The sequence below is a fragment of the Morone saxatilis genome, unplaced genomic scaffold (assembly GCF_004916995.1).
Source record: "Morone saxatilis isolate NCDOM2014 unplaced genomic scaffold, NCSU_SB_2.0 Contig12, whole genome shotgun sequence".
Taxonomy (NCBI): Eukaryota; Metazoa; Chordata; class Actinopteri; family Moronidae; genus Morone; species Morone saxatilis.
In genome coordinates, this window is record NW_023339674.1 from 7,384,005 (window position 1) to 7,400,221 (window position 16,217).

General features: G+C 41.0%; 1 protein-coding gene across 3 annotated transcripts in view; it reads right to left on the bottom strand.

Annotated features, from left to right (window-relative positions):
* The window catches only part of pde4ba (phosphodiesterase 4B, cAMP-specific a), a 124,848-nt gene that overhangs the window by 11,892 nt on the left and 96,739 nt on the right, over window positions 1-16,217 (bottom strand). For 2 of the 3 annotated variants that reach the window (XM_035652814.1, XM_035652815.1), the window contains exon 6: window positions 8,890-9,002. In XM_035652814.1, coding sequence (XP_035508707.1) covers window positions 8,890-9,002 — 113 coding nt within the window. Of the gene's footprint in view, window positions 1-3,801; window positions 4,063-8,889; window positions 9,003-16,217 lie in introns of those variants that run through there. The other variant, XM_035652816.1, reaches the window with a different exon arrangement.

Genomic DNA, 16,217 nt, shown 5'->3' on the forward strand with positions numbered 1-16,217 from the left:
AGAATGTGAATGCACAGCGACAGTATTTCTATCGCCATTATCTCTATTATCATCCACTCCTCTCTCCCTCTCCCTCTTTTGAGTCTTCTGTTGTCTCCTGACATCCCCGAGTGTAGCGGCCATTGTGGAGAACTCATAAGCCTGTTCATTATCTGCATCCCAATCCCAATATTAGGTGCTGTCAGGGTGTCCGTGGAAGGCTATTTTTAACAACCGAGAGACAACAAGAGAGTGGGGAAGACGGTCAGAGAAGGAAAAAAAAAGGAAAAAATAAAGAGAGATGGGAGATAATTGCATCCTCCCCCAATTTAGGTGACAACAGCCCACAGTTTTCTCTCTCTGCCTGTGAGTAAGTGTATATGCCAATTACCAGAACACCCCAACGCCATGGCAACAGCATCAGGCGGCCAGTGTGAGGCTGTTTTGAAAGGAAGAGAGAAGAGGCTTCCCCCTTTCCTTCTCAGGCAGACATGTGGTGTAGCTGCTGAGCTGTCACGAGGACACACCACACACATCGCCTCTCCTCGCATCCACCGATGCGCAGACTGAAAATCTCCCCCCACCCCCACCCCTCCCCTCCCTCCGCTCCACCTCTCCCTCACTCTCCACCACTTACATGTCAATTTCTCTCCCGGCTGCCACTTGCCAACACAGTCATCAATCTCTCTGTCTGTCTGCCTTGCTGGAACAATCAATGGGCTGTCCTTGGAGCAGGTGTTGATACTGCTGCAGTGTACAAGGCTAGGTCCACCTGACTGGAATATACTGTTACATCAGTACCACTGGCCAATTTCAACGCACGTTTGTGCTTTTGTCAATGTAGTCACGACTTTTGTTTGTGAAAACACATTGAGGACGGCTGCAATGCTTCGCTACTGAGAAAACATCCATAGTTCTTGGCACTTCAGAGCCAATCCAAATCCATGGGAAACTGTAAACAGAAGTTCCCAGAGAGCCTCTCGGTCCGAAGTGTGTGGTTGTGTGTGTGTGTGTGTGTACGAGTTTGGAAAGATGAGGGGGAGATCAAAGCTTCCCTGAGAGGATTCCGGATTATCCTCCCACTGAGGGAAAGAACCAGAAGCAGGGAGGTAGGATGCGAGAAAAAAATAAATAAGAAAGAGAGGAGGCAGCGCTTTATATAATAGCTCACTGCATAATATATAAAGAAACCAGAAATAACAGCGGGGGATGTCTCTCTGCAATGTGTTGAAGAGCTATGCTTACCCAGAGGCTGCCTCAGAGCGCACACACACACACACACACACACACACACACACACACCCCTATACCTACACACACACACAGCAGCAGCCTACAAATGCTATTATCTACAGTTAAGCACAGTTGATGCTGACATGTCACATGCATGTTTTACACACTCATGCCCATATGTTTCTGTATGAGTGTGTTATTGCCAGTGTGTGTTTGATTTTATTGTTTGTTCAGGGGCAGAAGGGAAGCCTCTCTACCTCCTACTGACACCATGACACTGGAGAAGGATTAGCGTCTTAGAGCTCTGTGGGTATCTCTTTCTCACATACCCACATACTGTATATCCTTTTTCTATTAATTCAGCCATCTGCTTCTTCCTATCCTCAAGTGTCTTTCCTATTCTCTTTTCTGTGTCAATCCTTTTTTTTTGTTTTACAATTTTTTATCTTCTCAATCAGTCCAGCTTCTTTTCTGTCTAGATTCGAATGAGGTTCAGATTGAAGTTGTGCCTTTGAGCCACTAGTGGGTGCACTATGCTCAGTTTCCTGTAGAGCAGCCAGCTCAGTATTTGGAGAGCGTTGACCCCTTAACCCAGGAGTGACAGAAATGTACAACTTGACTTATGGATAAACCTGTTTTAAATCCTCTTTTTCTAACAAATATTAAAACATGCATACAAATGTTAGTAAGTCTTTCAACTAAACTGAATTTACAATGGCGGGGGTGGAAGATTTGAAGATTAATTCAAGTACACTATGAAGTTACACTTTTAACATATTTTTTTCACTTAACAACTCTTCCAAGCTTCATTAAAAAGTAGTAATAATTACTGGAACTACATTTTTTCTTTTCCATCTGAATTCTCTGATTCATATCAGTTTATCAATATAATCTCGTATTTACAGTATGCATCTTGACTTACGCAAAACACTTTTTTCTCTAGCAGCAATCAGGCAGCGGTTGTGGTTCATCCCCCCTTCGCTTTGGCAGAATGTGACGCAGTGTGGTAGCATCGATGTTATGGCAAAGTCAGTGACATAACTCTGTAAAGATCAGGGGACCTACCTACGTATGAACCGTGCGTATGTTGGGTAAAGCTACAGACAACTCTGAGAGACGGCCTGACAACCTCTCACTTCCTTTGACTCACTCACTCATGCTAATGTGTGTCTGTATGAGAGAGTGTGCTCATGTGTCTCTGACCCTGTATTATGTGGTAAGATGTATTGAAAAATCACCTTTAAGAACAGGAGACAAAAAACGGAAGAAGAGATAAAAAGCAAGTAAGTAATTTCTCAGCTGAGTGATTCATTCCCATCACTCCCGGCTATTCAAGGCGTCAGCACACTCAGATGTGGTGTGCAACACCATTTTTGGCAGGAGAACAGTTAACAGGCTTCACAACTGTGCCTGCTTGAGGTCTGGTTGCATCAAAAGCAGAAAGTACCCCCATGTAAAATACCATAGAGGCAGTACTACACCAAGACATGATGTTGAAAGCTCAAGAAACAAGACATGCTTAAAGCAACAAATCCTCAACAAACTGCAGACGTTAATGAATGCTCAAATTATATTAAAAGCTAAATGTAATAACATTAACAAAGATAATGGCATCCCCCTGGCGTTTAGGAAAAAAACCCAGAAATATTTACTTCATTGTGCATCATGTGTTTGGACAACCAACCACTGAGCAGTATTTAACCACATTGCCACTACCTGACTCCCCAGATGACCTGACTTGGTACTGTGCTTATATACAGCAATTTACACCTGCCAGAGGAAGACGAGCACACATGCTCATTTTGGTGCTTTTTTTTTTCTTCTTGTCTGTTTTTGAACAGCAGATGCACAATACAAACCAAGTACAATTTACTGTCACCTGTAGGTCAATTAATAACTTGGGTGGGAATCAGTTCAACAAGGAAAACAAAACAGGGTTTGCAATCTTTCTCAACACCCAGGGAGAAAAGTGTAAGTAATCCCACAAGGTAAAGTTGTATCTGGACGGACAGACAATTTAAAAATCCAGAGACAGAAATGCCAACTACAATGAGCACTTAATTTAACATTGCTATTAAGTCAAAGGGTGAAGAGATGTGTGTTACAAAATGACCACAAATCTGTGAATTTGTGTTTTAAGCTTAGACACGTCTAAATTCAGCGTCATGTGAAATGATGCAGAAGGGTTCTGAAAAGCAGGATTCATGCACCACTGCCTCTTGCACGAACTTCTGAAAACGTATATAAATAGAAATCGAACAAATAGAAAATGCACGTTGCTTTCAACATTAAAACATGCACTTCAGTAATGTGCAGCTACAATAACTCAACATCACATTTTCTTCAAAAGGATAAAAACCCTCAAGCACGCATTCAGCATCCGCAGCAGTGAAATGTTAAAAGTCCTGTTAATATGATAACTTTAAGCAACAAACAAGGATCAACTGAAACTTTTTGAGTTTAAAAAGAGTATAATCACAGCATGTGAAATTCACACCATGTTCAAAAATGCGGAAAACTTTAGCACTAAAGACAGAGAATCCTATAGCCCATGAAGATACCACCAGAAGTAAAATCAAGTAAACTCACCTTTCTCCAACCATTTAGCTTCCCTAATTTCCTCTCTTTCTTGTCAAAGCAGCAGGCTCCCATGTTGCTGTGTGTAGAGTGCAGAGCAGAGTGGGGCTGCCGTCTGTTAAGGTGTCTCAGTCTGACTACAGCATGAGTAAAAGGACCAAGCCTTAGCTCTCTGACGCCGGGAAACGCCACAGCTCTAGTGACTCACTTTGGGCTGCGAGGTCTGACTAGGCTTTACCTCACACCCTGTGTATGTGGAGCAATCACAGTGTGTGTGTGTGTGTGTGTATGTGCATGTGAGAGAGAGAGAGAGAGAGAGAAAGACCTCTGCCTCATACACACTCCTTCATGGGGGTAGTCCCGCCTCTTGCTTCTTGCTCTTCTTGCCTGCTGTTCACTACTCATGCAGCCGTCTCTCACAGCTCGGAGGTGTACACTGTCAATATTGCGCTGATCATTCTATACACTTCCTGTTTTGATGAACACAGTAAATTTCCTTGAAGTTCAACTTCAACGAAAGGTAGCTTGTTTTTTTTCCTAGTAGTTAGGGTTAAATGGCAAAAGGCAGAGGAAGAGTCCTTGAGTTAAGAAGGTTTACACCAGAGTGCTGTGATAGAAGAATATCGCTGGAACAAAAATCACTAAGCTGCTTTTTGGTGAATAGGTGTACATTATACAGCAGTCCAAAATCCAATTGTTAATGTAACTTCTTCACTACTACCTAGTGGAGGAGAAATAACTGTATTTCCCTCCTAACACTGGTCACTGCACAAAGCATTACACAATACACAACTTAACCAACAGGCTGATATTGGCCAACTCTGTTCTTCTCACACAAGCAATGGCTCAACAGCAACCTGTTTCCAGAGTTGCATCTAACAATTATTTTCATTATTGAATTAATCTGCTTATTAGTTTCTCGATTGAACGATTTTTTTTTTTTTGGCTATAAAATGTCCACAATGGTGAGCCCATCACAGTTAATCATGGCCCAAGGGAACATCTTTAGAGCTGCAATAAATAATCGATCGAGATAAAATAAATTATCACCTATTGGTAGAAATCGTTGATCGTTGAAATGCCAAACATTTGATGCTTCCTGTCTTATGTGGCAGTAAATTTAATTTGGGGGTTAGATAAAATAAGACTTTTCTTTTTTCAGCGCAGACAGCTAGCAGACTATGAGGAGATATTCGCTGACTGCACCTTCAAACAATGGATACCATACCAAAAACATTTTTTTCTGGTAATTGATTAATTCATTACTAGACGTATTACTTCAGCCCTAGTTTCAAATAACAGCCTACAGCATTCACACAGAACAATATTCCAACTCACAACAGGCCATGACCCGTTTACTGTACAAGGACAGTCACGTACTGCGAGTCCTCAGCAGCCGCAGCCCCCTGCACTTCACCTTGGAGGTACAGCAGCTTCTCGCATTTCACCCACCTCGTACTCATGTTTCATACTCTGCAACAGCTTGAATAACAGTTTTTCCATCCTAAATACAACAGGTAGTCAGGGGTCACATTAGCTGATAGGCATGTTCTTGTTAATAAAACCAGGTCGAGTGTAATGACCCACATGACAAAGAGCCAGCGGTTGTGTAATGTTTTAGTTTACTCTGGAAACAAGGCTACATGTAAGATAGCCTAGATATCAGTGGGATTAACCTATTGTTAATATAGACACACATAACGCACTCAAACACACGTAGACACAAACAGTTCATGCATACGAGATACACATGTATAAACGGAGGACTCCTTATCTGTATATAATCCACAGGTGGTTGCGTGTCAGGACACGTTCACCCAGCTGCCAAAGTCACATCAATGAGAGACGGCCATAATACACAGAAAGCACACTGTGCCACCTGATATGCTCCACTGTAGATCAGTCATGTCCAACACTCCCTAAGTTCTCTACACAAAAATTCAGATATTCTGCTAACTATGAGAGAAACATACGACCTCCTGTAATAATCATTCACCACAGACAAATATGAGACATTGAAACGTGCTGTATCCGTCCATGAGTCAAACTACTTTCAACTTCTCGTTTTGTTGAATTACGTTAGTCTTATTATCCCAGCAGCTGAAGTTTGCAGTCTTTCCTGGAAAAAGCAGGACAGAGCCGTCCTTTCATTATTCTACAGTTGGGATATTTTGGAATTTCTCAAATTGGGGAGGCTCCTGCAGATAACGTTTTTGGCTCAGTCCTGACAATTTTTCTGCGATTGCAAAAGTGCTTAAAAAACAGTGAGTGTGATAAGATTTGATAAGATAAGATACAATTTCGAAAGAGGGCTAATTATTCTGTTAGTTTAATTCTGCTGTATGGTGGACATTATTCTCTTTAATCTCTCCTGTGCGCGTCCTGCCGTCCTGTAACCTTATATTCATCTCTGTCTGTTTACATGGGTAATAATATTTATCCTGTGATTCAATCATCCTCATGTCTCTTGAACTGAAACCAGTCCAGCTGACTGTCAGTGTTGGATGTGTGTCCAGATGACGACAGCAATGAGATAAATAAACACAGCCATTAACCACCCAAACGGGCATGATGGGATGTCTATTGTCGTCTGGAGAGAGAGCGGGGGGGATCAGGAAGGAGACAGGAAGAGAGAGTCACTCTGCCCAGGGGTCTGCATGGATCCCTCACACTCACACAGAAATGTTCTCTCTCTTCCTCTCTAGTTTATTGTGTTTGACCCACTGCGGGATCCCTCGCATCCTGTTGTCCAGTTTTATGAGAAATAACAAGTTTATCCTCTTGGCTCACTTGACTAACTTTTTTCAGGCTCTATTACACACAGCTGCTAGCTACTCAGCCTATGCATCATCCTTCTGGGATGTTATCACCACTAGCAAAGGATACAAACAAGTGTTTAGTATTGAAAGTTTTGAGTCAGCAAAAAAGCGGATATCTGTAACTTCATAGGATGTCACACCTACAGCAGATTAAGGTGTAATTCCAGTTGTGTTAGATACAACACTCATGTTTACTGACTCATTACTCTTATAGCTGTAATGTTACCGTCATAGCCTTGGTTGCATAATAAGAACTGGGTACTGGAATCAAAGATGGTGCACAGTGAACATGAACGAAAATAGTTTTCTTGCTTCTAGGTTTGCTTCTGTGTCAGGCTCACCCACATGTTCCCACTCGGCCCATTGGGATAACTTTTGGGGAAAAACATGCTTTTCTAGTCCTTTTTCTATGCCCAGTTGAGGGTGTCCTGTCAACAGTTTTATTGATGAGGAAATTGATTTTTTGGGGGAGGGGATTTATTTCGCTGCAATACCACAGGTGGCCAGTGGGAACGACATAATAAAAAAAGTCTATAGAGCTGCTGACAAAAAAAGCCCAACTTGCCAACAAGGTCAGTTATTACTATTTAACATGATTTTCTTTTAAACCATGAAGATTCAATATTTTAAAGACTTTCCCAGGACAAGGAAACACTTTTGTGCATGACATTATTTGAGTGTGAAGTCTATGGACCAAGAGGGACAAGCAGGCTGGCAATTGTTGGTCAATAATTAAAAATCAATCTCCATGGTCAGCTTGCAGTATACACCTCAGTGTAAAATTGATTTACCAATAAAAGACTGATATGTAGATCATGATTTCATTATAAGACCTGCTACTTAAACTATAGCCACCTCACGGCCTTCCATTCCAATGTAAAAAAGTAACATTGCCATTCATTCACATGAAACAGATGAACATACTCAAGGTTAAAGTATGAATGCAACTCATATAAGGGAATCAGTACTAAGAGAATGCAACAAATAAATCAAGGGACCTACAAGATGTGGCTAAATATTGCTTGGTACCACTCTGTGTCATGCTCTGTCAAGTTCCTGGTTCTTATATAAAGAAGCAGGAACTAAACCTTGTTGCACATCACACACAATCAATGACACAGAACCAAATGGAATAACCAGTGGACCATGATAAGTTGTTCGACAGGAAGGGTGGAATGAGGGCAACAAAAACTAAAGACCACCAAACCAAACCACTTTTGGAAGTTTTTCTGAAAAAGTTTGAAAATTCAAGATAGATGTTAAACTAATATAGTCTCCATCATAGTGGATGTGACAGGAAAGAAATGGATGGATGGATGGAGAAATTTATTTTTAGTAATGAGAGGACAAACTTAGAATGCAGAATAGGTTTGACTGGGCCCTAAAGGGCACTGCAACCCTGCTGCTGCTGCTTCTACAGGTATAAATAACGACAGCAACAACACAAATTATTTAAAGTCATTTAAAAGAGACTGAATTAGTAACTAACTTTAAACATAAACCAAACCCAGTAATTCTTAGATACATGTCGAGATAAGTTCCAGTACATACATTAGACTCAATCAAGCAATAAGAAGTGAAACTGTAAAGACACAGCCAGGTATAGCTGTGTTTCATGCTCTGTCAGTGAGTAATATGGTTGAGGGGTTACATAAATAAAAAACCAGGAACTGAACCTTGGTGCACATCACATACAATTAGTGACGCAGAAGAAACGAGAGAGATGAGAAGAAGGCCACAGCCGGCCAAGACACAAAAAAACAGCACTTCCTTTTTTTAATTCAGAGTACAGTCAGACGGGGAAAAAAAAATTAATCAGAAATTAATGGACCTCTATGATGGTTTCGGTGGAAATCAGCTGATGAGTAACATTCAGTCTTAGTCACACATGTGTGCAGATGGACTTTGTAACCTGACAGTGCTCATGCCAACACTGCTTACTGCTGCAGCCCCCTAACTGTGCATGTTCACGCTTGTAACACTTTGACTTTGCTAAATTCATCTATGTTTACAGGTAGCTACAGTACAGCGTGTCTGGCTTCTGTAAACTGTCTTTCATGTATTTATTATGCTGAAGGATTAGCTCTCCTTGCAGAGTCAGCTCAGCTTTGAGAGTTTACTCAAAGAACCCTTTCTCTTTAAACATTTGCAATAAATGGAACATTATTAAAAAAAGTTTCTCTGATTGAAGTAAATTAAAGGCAACCTGTGTCTCTGAACATTTCCTATACTAATGATGGAAGGGGATGAAAAAAATAAAAATAGATGCAGCCTCTCCTACCTTGTTGGAGGCCATGTCGCTGACAGAGCGGTAGGTCTGGATGGTCTCCAGCTGGTCCAGACACCAGTCCAACTCCTCCATCGTCTCCATGGCCAGCTTCTGGTACGCCTCATCTGTCAACAAGCAGCCGGCACACAGAGAAACACAGTCAGAACAGACGGTGCACATGGTGCCCGAGCGCTGCCCAGCCACTCCCAGGCAACATCCACCCACGGGTCCTGCTCGGGGCGCCGGCTGCTGCTGCTGAGGAGGAGGGGGAATGGTTAGAGGTGGCACCCGGCTGCAGCGCTCCTTCATCATGAGGAGGTTTAGCTGTGGTGAGCTGCTGGGACTTGCAGCTGTCAGCAGAGCGGAGAACGGACCTGAGCTCGCTCTGTCAGATGCTCAACTTTTCTCTCTGTGCGTTTGCGTGTGTGTGTGTGAGATCCCCCGCCCCCCGCTCGACCCCCAGATCTGAGGCCCTCGGCTCATTTACATAAAGTCAACCTCCAAGAGCAGGAAACCAGACACCCCTCGCAATCCCTCACCAGCGCCACAAACACTTTACCCCACCTCACAGGAAGCAAACAGACACCTCTAAATCTACACATAAACACACACATAAGCTTTCATGAAGGCAAACCAAACTTTTGTGTCAACTAGGAATTTATTTTCTGCTTTCTCTGACATGCACACACACACAAACAAGCAGCAAACAGTGCAACAACAACTGATTATCGACTATGGGCAGATGACAATAAAATAACTTTGAGTCCTGGAATAGTGATAGTGTTTTCTTAGACCAGGCGTTGAGACACAGATTTGGCATGGGCCTATCACTCTCTGGTGCCCCACATGCCACTGACGCAGGATGTTTTAACATCCACACAGAGAGGAGGACATTTGTCAGCTGCTGCAAAGACACATGCGGTTATTGTTTTGCAGTGTGTATGTAGTTTACAACCACAGTACGGACGCAAATGTGGCCTGAAGACAAAATTACAGGAACTGGCTTTGGTATTAATTTTACCAGAACTGAAAAATATTTCTGTAACGTGTGTGTGTGTGTGTGTTGTGTGTGTGGTGGGTGTGTTGTGTGTTGTCTGTGGTTGTTGTGGTGTGTGTGTGTGTGTGTTATTGTGTGATTCTGCCTTGTGTTGTATTAAAACAGTTTAACTTGTAAAACATTTGGTAACTCTTCATTTAAAAGCATATATAGTGTAAATGTAGTAACTGATTGATTTTCTATCAATCAGCTTATAGATGAATCCATTATTAATTTCTGCTCTCTATTAAGTATTAGTTTAAAACATTTATTTTAATTTGTGTGTTGTTTGTTCTTGCAAAAAATGCAGGATTTAGCCAGGATTATTTTTTATTTTTTTAAGGTCTGGGTCAAAGAAAACTGAAGGATAAATAGAAAAAACATATGTCAAAGTGGTAATTAAATAAATGTAAATAAAAGATTGTTCTGATAAAAGAGCAGAGAAAACAAACCTCTACAAAGTCTGGGGGATCTGTGAGGAAGATGGGATGAGTTTTATTACACAAAAACAAGAGAGGGAGTGTGTTGTAACCACTGCTGAAGAGTCAATATTCCAACCCTGTTCCTGTGGTTTAACTGTGTTTTTCAGACAACTACAACTGCACGTCAAGGTTGGAGTAAAGCCTTGTTGGAAAGCAGAGGGAGTGTGTGATGAGGTGGCTGGTGGGGCTGGACTGACAGACACACACACACTCTCGTCTGCTGCCCCTGCATTGTGTATACTCTGGGTCTCCTAGCTGCAGAGCACAACATGGCAGCAGGGTGTGCACTGCGGCGACCTTAGCGTGGCCACGTAGAATGTGTCCCCTGCTCTGATCTCCTTGCCATCAAAGACATGAGCCTGTTTGCTCTCCCAAACATGAGAGGCACCTGGCGCTCTGCCCACAGCCTTCCCTCACTCTGATGAGGGGAGTGAGAGAAAGAGAGGGAGTGTGTGTGTTTAGTTTAACTCAACAAGCATCTGATGTGAAAACGGCTTACACTCATTTGAGATGTTTCTTCCCCGTATTCTTAACACTTTTGAGGTGGTTTGAGTTTTTTAAGAGCATAGAAAGTTCCTTTCCCCTGTACCAGTGTTCCTTTAAAGTGCACTTGGACAGAAAGTATCATATAAGTGGTCTTAGCTACAGTATGGATATGTTTATGGACTCTAAAATAACTCATTAAACAACCATATCTTTAGCCTGTGCAGTAATAGTAAAAAGTAATTCTAAAAACACTTTAATGGTCTGTAACTTCTGTGTGAAGGTTGTTTTTGTTATTCTATACGTATGAGGAAATTAAAGTCCTGTTTATCTAAGGCTTAGAGGAGCATGCATCTCTCACGGTTTAATAATCAGTTTAATACATGTCTGGTTCTTTGATAAAAAAGTGAAAGGTAAAAGACTGTATACATTAAAACGTAAGAGAAGTCGACGATGACTCCAGAGGTAATAAAAATCCAAATCACAAAGCTTAAAATTCCGCACTGCTTATGTAGAACAGAAACTAAAGATTATGCTTTGCAAGAGCCAGATAATACATTCAGCAGTTTAAATAAGTTCACTTTTAGATTCTGGGTCAATGGTACATACATCTAGCAATTACAGCACAGTGTTTTGATTCCTTTTTGCAACAGTTAAACGTTCTGTGTGGAGTTTTTGCCCTTTAGTAGAGCTATGGAGCAGTCCCTCTTGTTTGTTTCACGTACATGCATGCAGGTGACATGATATACACAATCCTGCCGATGCTTTCACACTATTTCACTTATCTACAGGTGTCTGTAACACGACAAGAAATGCAGCAACGTGCCAGCAAAGGCAGGGAAGAAGAAGACTGCAAGCTAATAAACTTGAATGCATAATTTAAATGTTTTGAGAAAGATCTGTTCTGCATGGGAGGAAATGCATCACATACTGTGTTTTGATGAGTTACACTGGATGTAAATATACATTTCGTTGTTTGCAATAAAATTCAAGAGGACACCTCATAAATTCAGTTAAAACTGGATTGGGTTACAGTCCAGCGCAGCTCACATACTGATGTGTGTTTATGGGGTGAAACTGGATTGCTAGATTGATTATTTGAGCTCTTAACCACATTCATGACTTTGATTTTTTCAAAACACACAAAAATGGGTACAAAGCCTAAAATCTGGTTTAGGGAGTCAGGACCTAAAACTGGTCACAAGGCCAACTTCTTGTGGGTCCCCACATACCAAATCCATTCTCTAGGTAGGTGCCAGATCCACTAAACTATGATGCTTGTATAACAGTTTTACTCTGATCGCTGCCCTGCTGGCAACCCAAGCCAATACCAGTATTTACCCCAGCACTGGACCCAGTTTCCTGCCAGTCAAATAAAAAGATTTATGTGCTAATCACTGAAGCATTGGGCACTGACTCTGTTATTTCTCAATACTATTATGACTTCAGCAGCCATAGAATCTAATGTGAACACAACCCAGTCCCTGTTTTACTCTGCAGCTAAAAAAGGGGTCGGTCAATTGGAATCAATGCATAAACTTCTTCCACTAAGATAACCTTAATGGCAATTGAAAGATGGTACAATCCTATGACAGTATGTAGAAAAGGAAATAGTAAAAAAAAAACAAATTTTTAGCCTTGTTTAGAAGTATTTGCAGTTGTAATTTGACACAGAAACTTACTGTAAGGCAGAATAGGAAACTGAAGTGGATTTCCCCTTTATCATTTCATGAAGCAGTAGGTAACAGAACAATGTGGTCAATCTGATCCTATTGGTAAACATCAGAGGGTTAAAGGGTAAAACTTGATATAGGCAAGATTATTGAAACAATAAAAATGCCTGGTAAGGGTGATCAAAAACCATCTGAGCCAAATTATAGTGTGGTGCTAGATCTCTCTTTTTTGTGCTTGAAATGTAGCCTAACCTAATCTATATAATTATATTTTATTTATATATCATTATTTTTTACAACTTATAACTTTATAACTACTACCAGAGGCAGTTCGCTTTTGGCTTTATGGCTTGCAACAATTGCAGCACATAAAATCATACAATTTCTTTGTCTATAAAAGAAAAAGGTTATGGTTATTACCAACGAATACATGCTTTTGTATTCTCACTTGTTTTAAGAGCACAAGCATGCATGTTAGCTGCATACCAGCAATTACTTTAGTTACAGCAGTCTGCACAGTGTACTCTCATGGCCTCAGATGGACCAATGGAAACAACATTCAAAAGCCAAATGCTCACACACACACACACAAACACCACGATGTAAGAGGGGATTTCCATCGCCTCCACCCCGACACAAGGACCTTTCTGATCAGCGCTCAGACCTACAGTGTGTGTCCCACAGGGGCAGACAGGAAAACACACAGATACGCATACAGTCCAGTCACACACACACACACACACACACACACACACACACCACAGTGCACTGTACATATACATAAACTGAAATGTCTCATTACTACGCTTACATACAAACATGTACTTTCCAGCTGAGGGAGGCAGGGCCAACAGGCGGCAGAGGCAGGGAGGGTTAGGAGGGATATGAGGTCAGCTCACTCTCTAGATTCAATATTCAGCTCAGCTCAGTCAAATAAGCCTCACTGGCATGTTAACATTTACAGTACCAACAAAAGATAATCCAATCACAGTGTCAAAAGTGTCAAAGCAAACTTGCCCCCTGAAAACCTTCAGTAATAACATAAAAAAAGTTGAACTTTAATGTGAATATAACCAAAGATGTACTGGGGTGAGAGGAGATGGCGGCTGGACAAAAACACAGGATGTCTCTGCAATATGAATGTGTGATGAAATCCAAAACAAGAACACAAAATATGACCTCAACAATGAGTTGAATGAGCTGCTTATTGTGTCTGTGCATGATTCATTAATTGTTTTTCCTTTGATTGTCTCTCAGATTAAGCCCAGATAGCACACATTTTTTGTTATAGTGATGTATTTTAGTTGTTAATCCCCAATAAGAATGGTATACGTGCTATGGTATGGTTTGTTATTATATATTTCAAAATCCACTAATATTTCTTTTATTTTAGGGAATAATTTTTCTTTTTTAAATATATTTTTCCAGAATATTCCCTGATTTTAATGGTGTCTCTAAATGTCTGTTACTCTCTTTCTCTGTCAATCACTGTCCTTCCTCTCTGAAAAATATAATGACTTATTGACACAGGACATTATGGGGAGACTACACCTTTAAAGCAGCAGGCGCGCACGCACACACGCACACACGCACACACACACACACACACACACACTATTTAACTCTTAAACTAACTAACTATTATTTAAGGACAACTCTGCCCAGGGGACGTCAGACCAGAGGAGTTGAAGCTTGTTTGTGTGTGTGAGAGACAGCTGCATCTGCCATCCTCTCGTGGGGATACAGTCAGTTTCCTGCCTGTGATGTGATGCTTGATGCAGCAGAGCAGGGAGGGCTGCAGCCAAAATCTATATGGCATTGTGAGGGTTAAATCATCAGCGAAGATTACCTACAGACACACACACACACACACAAACACACACACACACACACTCATGCAGGATATGAGTTCAGCAGGGGACATTCTCTCTCTTACCTCTCATACTAATTCTTGCTTTTTATTTATTGCCCAAGCCTTCATCATGTAAACCTCTCGGTTTTGATGGGTGATGTGCCACATTTCCAGTGAACTGGCGTAAACAGACCCCACACATGAAGAAAAACCAAACTCTGACGTAGGCCGATTGGCAACATGTTCCTAAATGAAAAGGACCGTGACATTCTTTAGTGGCAACTCTTGCTTTACAAGAAACAGAGAGAGATGATCTGAAATCATCCGCTCAGTTACTCAACACTTCCTATCAAGAACAAGAGATGGTACGGGTGAGGCAGTGCTCTGATGTAACGCTGCTCCTCCACTTTTTTATAGGCCGAATTATGAACAATTCATCATTAGCATGTATTGTAAAAACAGGGAAGAAGGGTGGTGGTGGAGTTTGTGGTTTTTAAGGAGCATGTTATGTGACCCTGAAACGTTTCTGCGAGGCGGGTTCTGAGAAGTGACAAAATGACATCATGAGTCTGTGTTTCGTTAGAGCTCATTTATCTGATTTACGGGGGGGAGGCGGAATACAAATAATGTTTCAATAGATGGTATCAGGGTTTTTGTTGTCCTGTGGTTGTGAATTATAAACAGAAGGGAGAGAAATAATGACTGGATATTCTGTTGCAATGGGAGGATTTGCACATGCTTCACCACTTATGAATTTGCAGCAAACATTCAATGGAGGCATTATGGGTAAATTTATCGCTCTGGGACGCAGTATCGGTAAACATACTGGTGCCTCTTTCATGTGGTGACCCTCCAGAAGCAGCGCTGTGGACACATTTTGGACGCTGACTCACAGATGAAGAATTCTGATGTGTTGAAATGTGGCGATTAGGCTAAAGCAGAACTGCTTCAAGTTTGTGTTTTCATACTCATCTCTGTTGTACAAATTTGTACCGTTGTTGTCTGTCCCTAATACAAATACAGAGCTTTCATGTTTTCTGCTGCGGCCACATAGAAGAGTCTGCAGAGGGAAATTAAATTGAAAAAGCTGATGATGATGATTTGAGTGTAAATTCTACAGAAAAACAACTTAATTTTGGATTTCTTTTCTATGCTCAGCTCTTTTTTTGTACTTTTTCAGTATTCCAATGTGTTTTAATATTGTTTTGTCTATTTAACAACATTTTTATTGTTTTGTCCAGACCTTTTTTATAATGCTTCCTCCCTTGGAGATCTTCAGCCTCAATAGGACTTGATCTAGTTAAAGAAATGTGTTTGACATTTTGGTAAATACGCTTTCTTGCCGCAAGTTAAATGAGAAGGTCGATACCACTCTCGTGTTTAAGAATGGAGCCAGTAGATTAGCTTAGCATAATGAGCTAGCCTGGCCCTCATCAAAAGAACACACATACCAGCACCTATAAAGATTATATTCTTCCATACAGAAGAAAACGTAACATTTCTGTTTGTATACAGGTAAAATGCGAAATTTATGTTAAATAAATTCTACAAAATTATCAGAAATTATTTATTAATTGAAATTATGATGGCAAAAATAGCGTTTTTAACGGGCATTCAGCAGAAAACATTTGCTGGTCTGTTTTCAGGTAAGCTTGCGGCCTTGGTTTTATTAAACTCTGGTGTAGCAACAGGGGTGCATGTAGAACATTGCAATTTTACTTGGTAGAATAACATTCATGTGACTTCTAGTCTAGACTTGTGGTTGTTCTTCTTGTATTTATGCTGTAATAAAGTGAGTTCTGACCACAAAACTT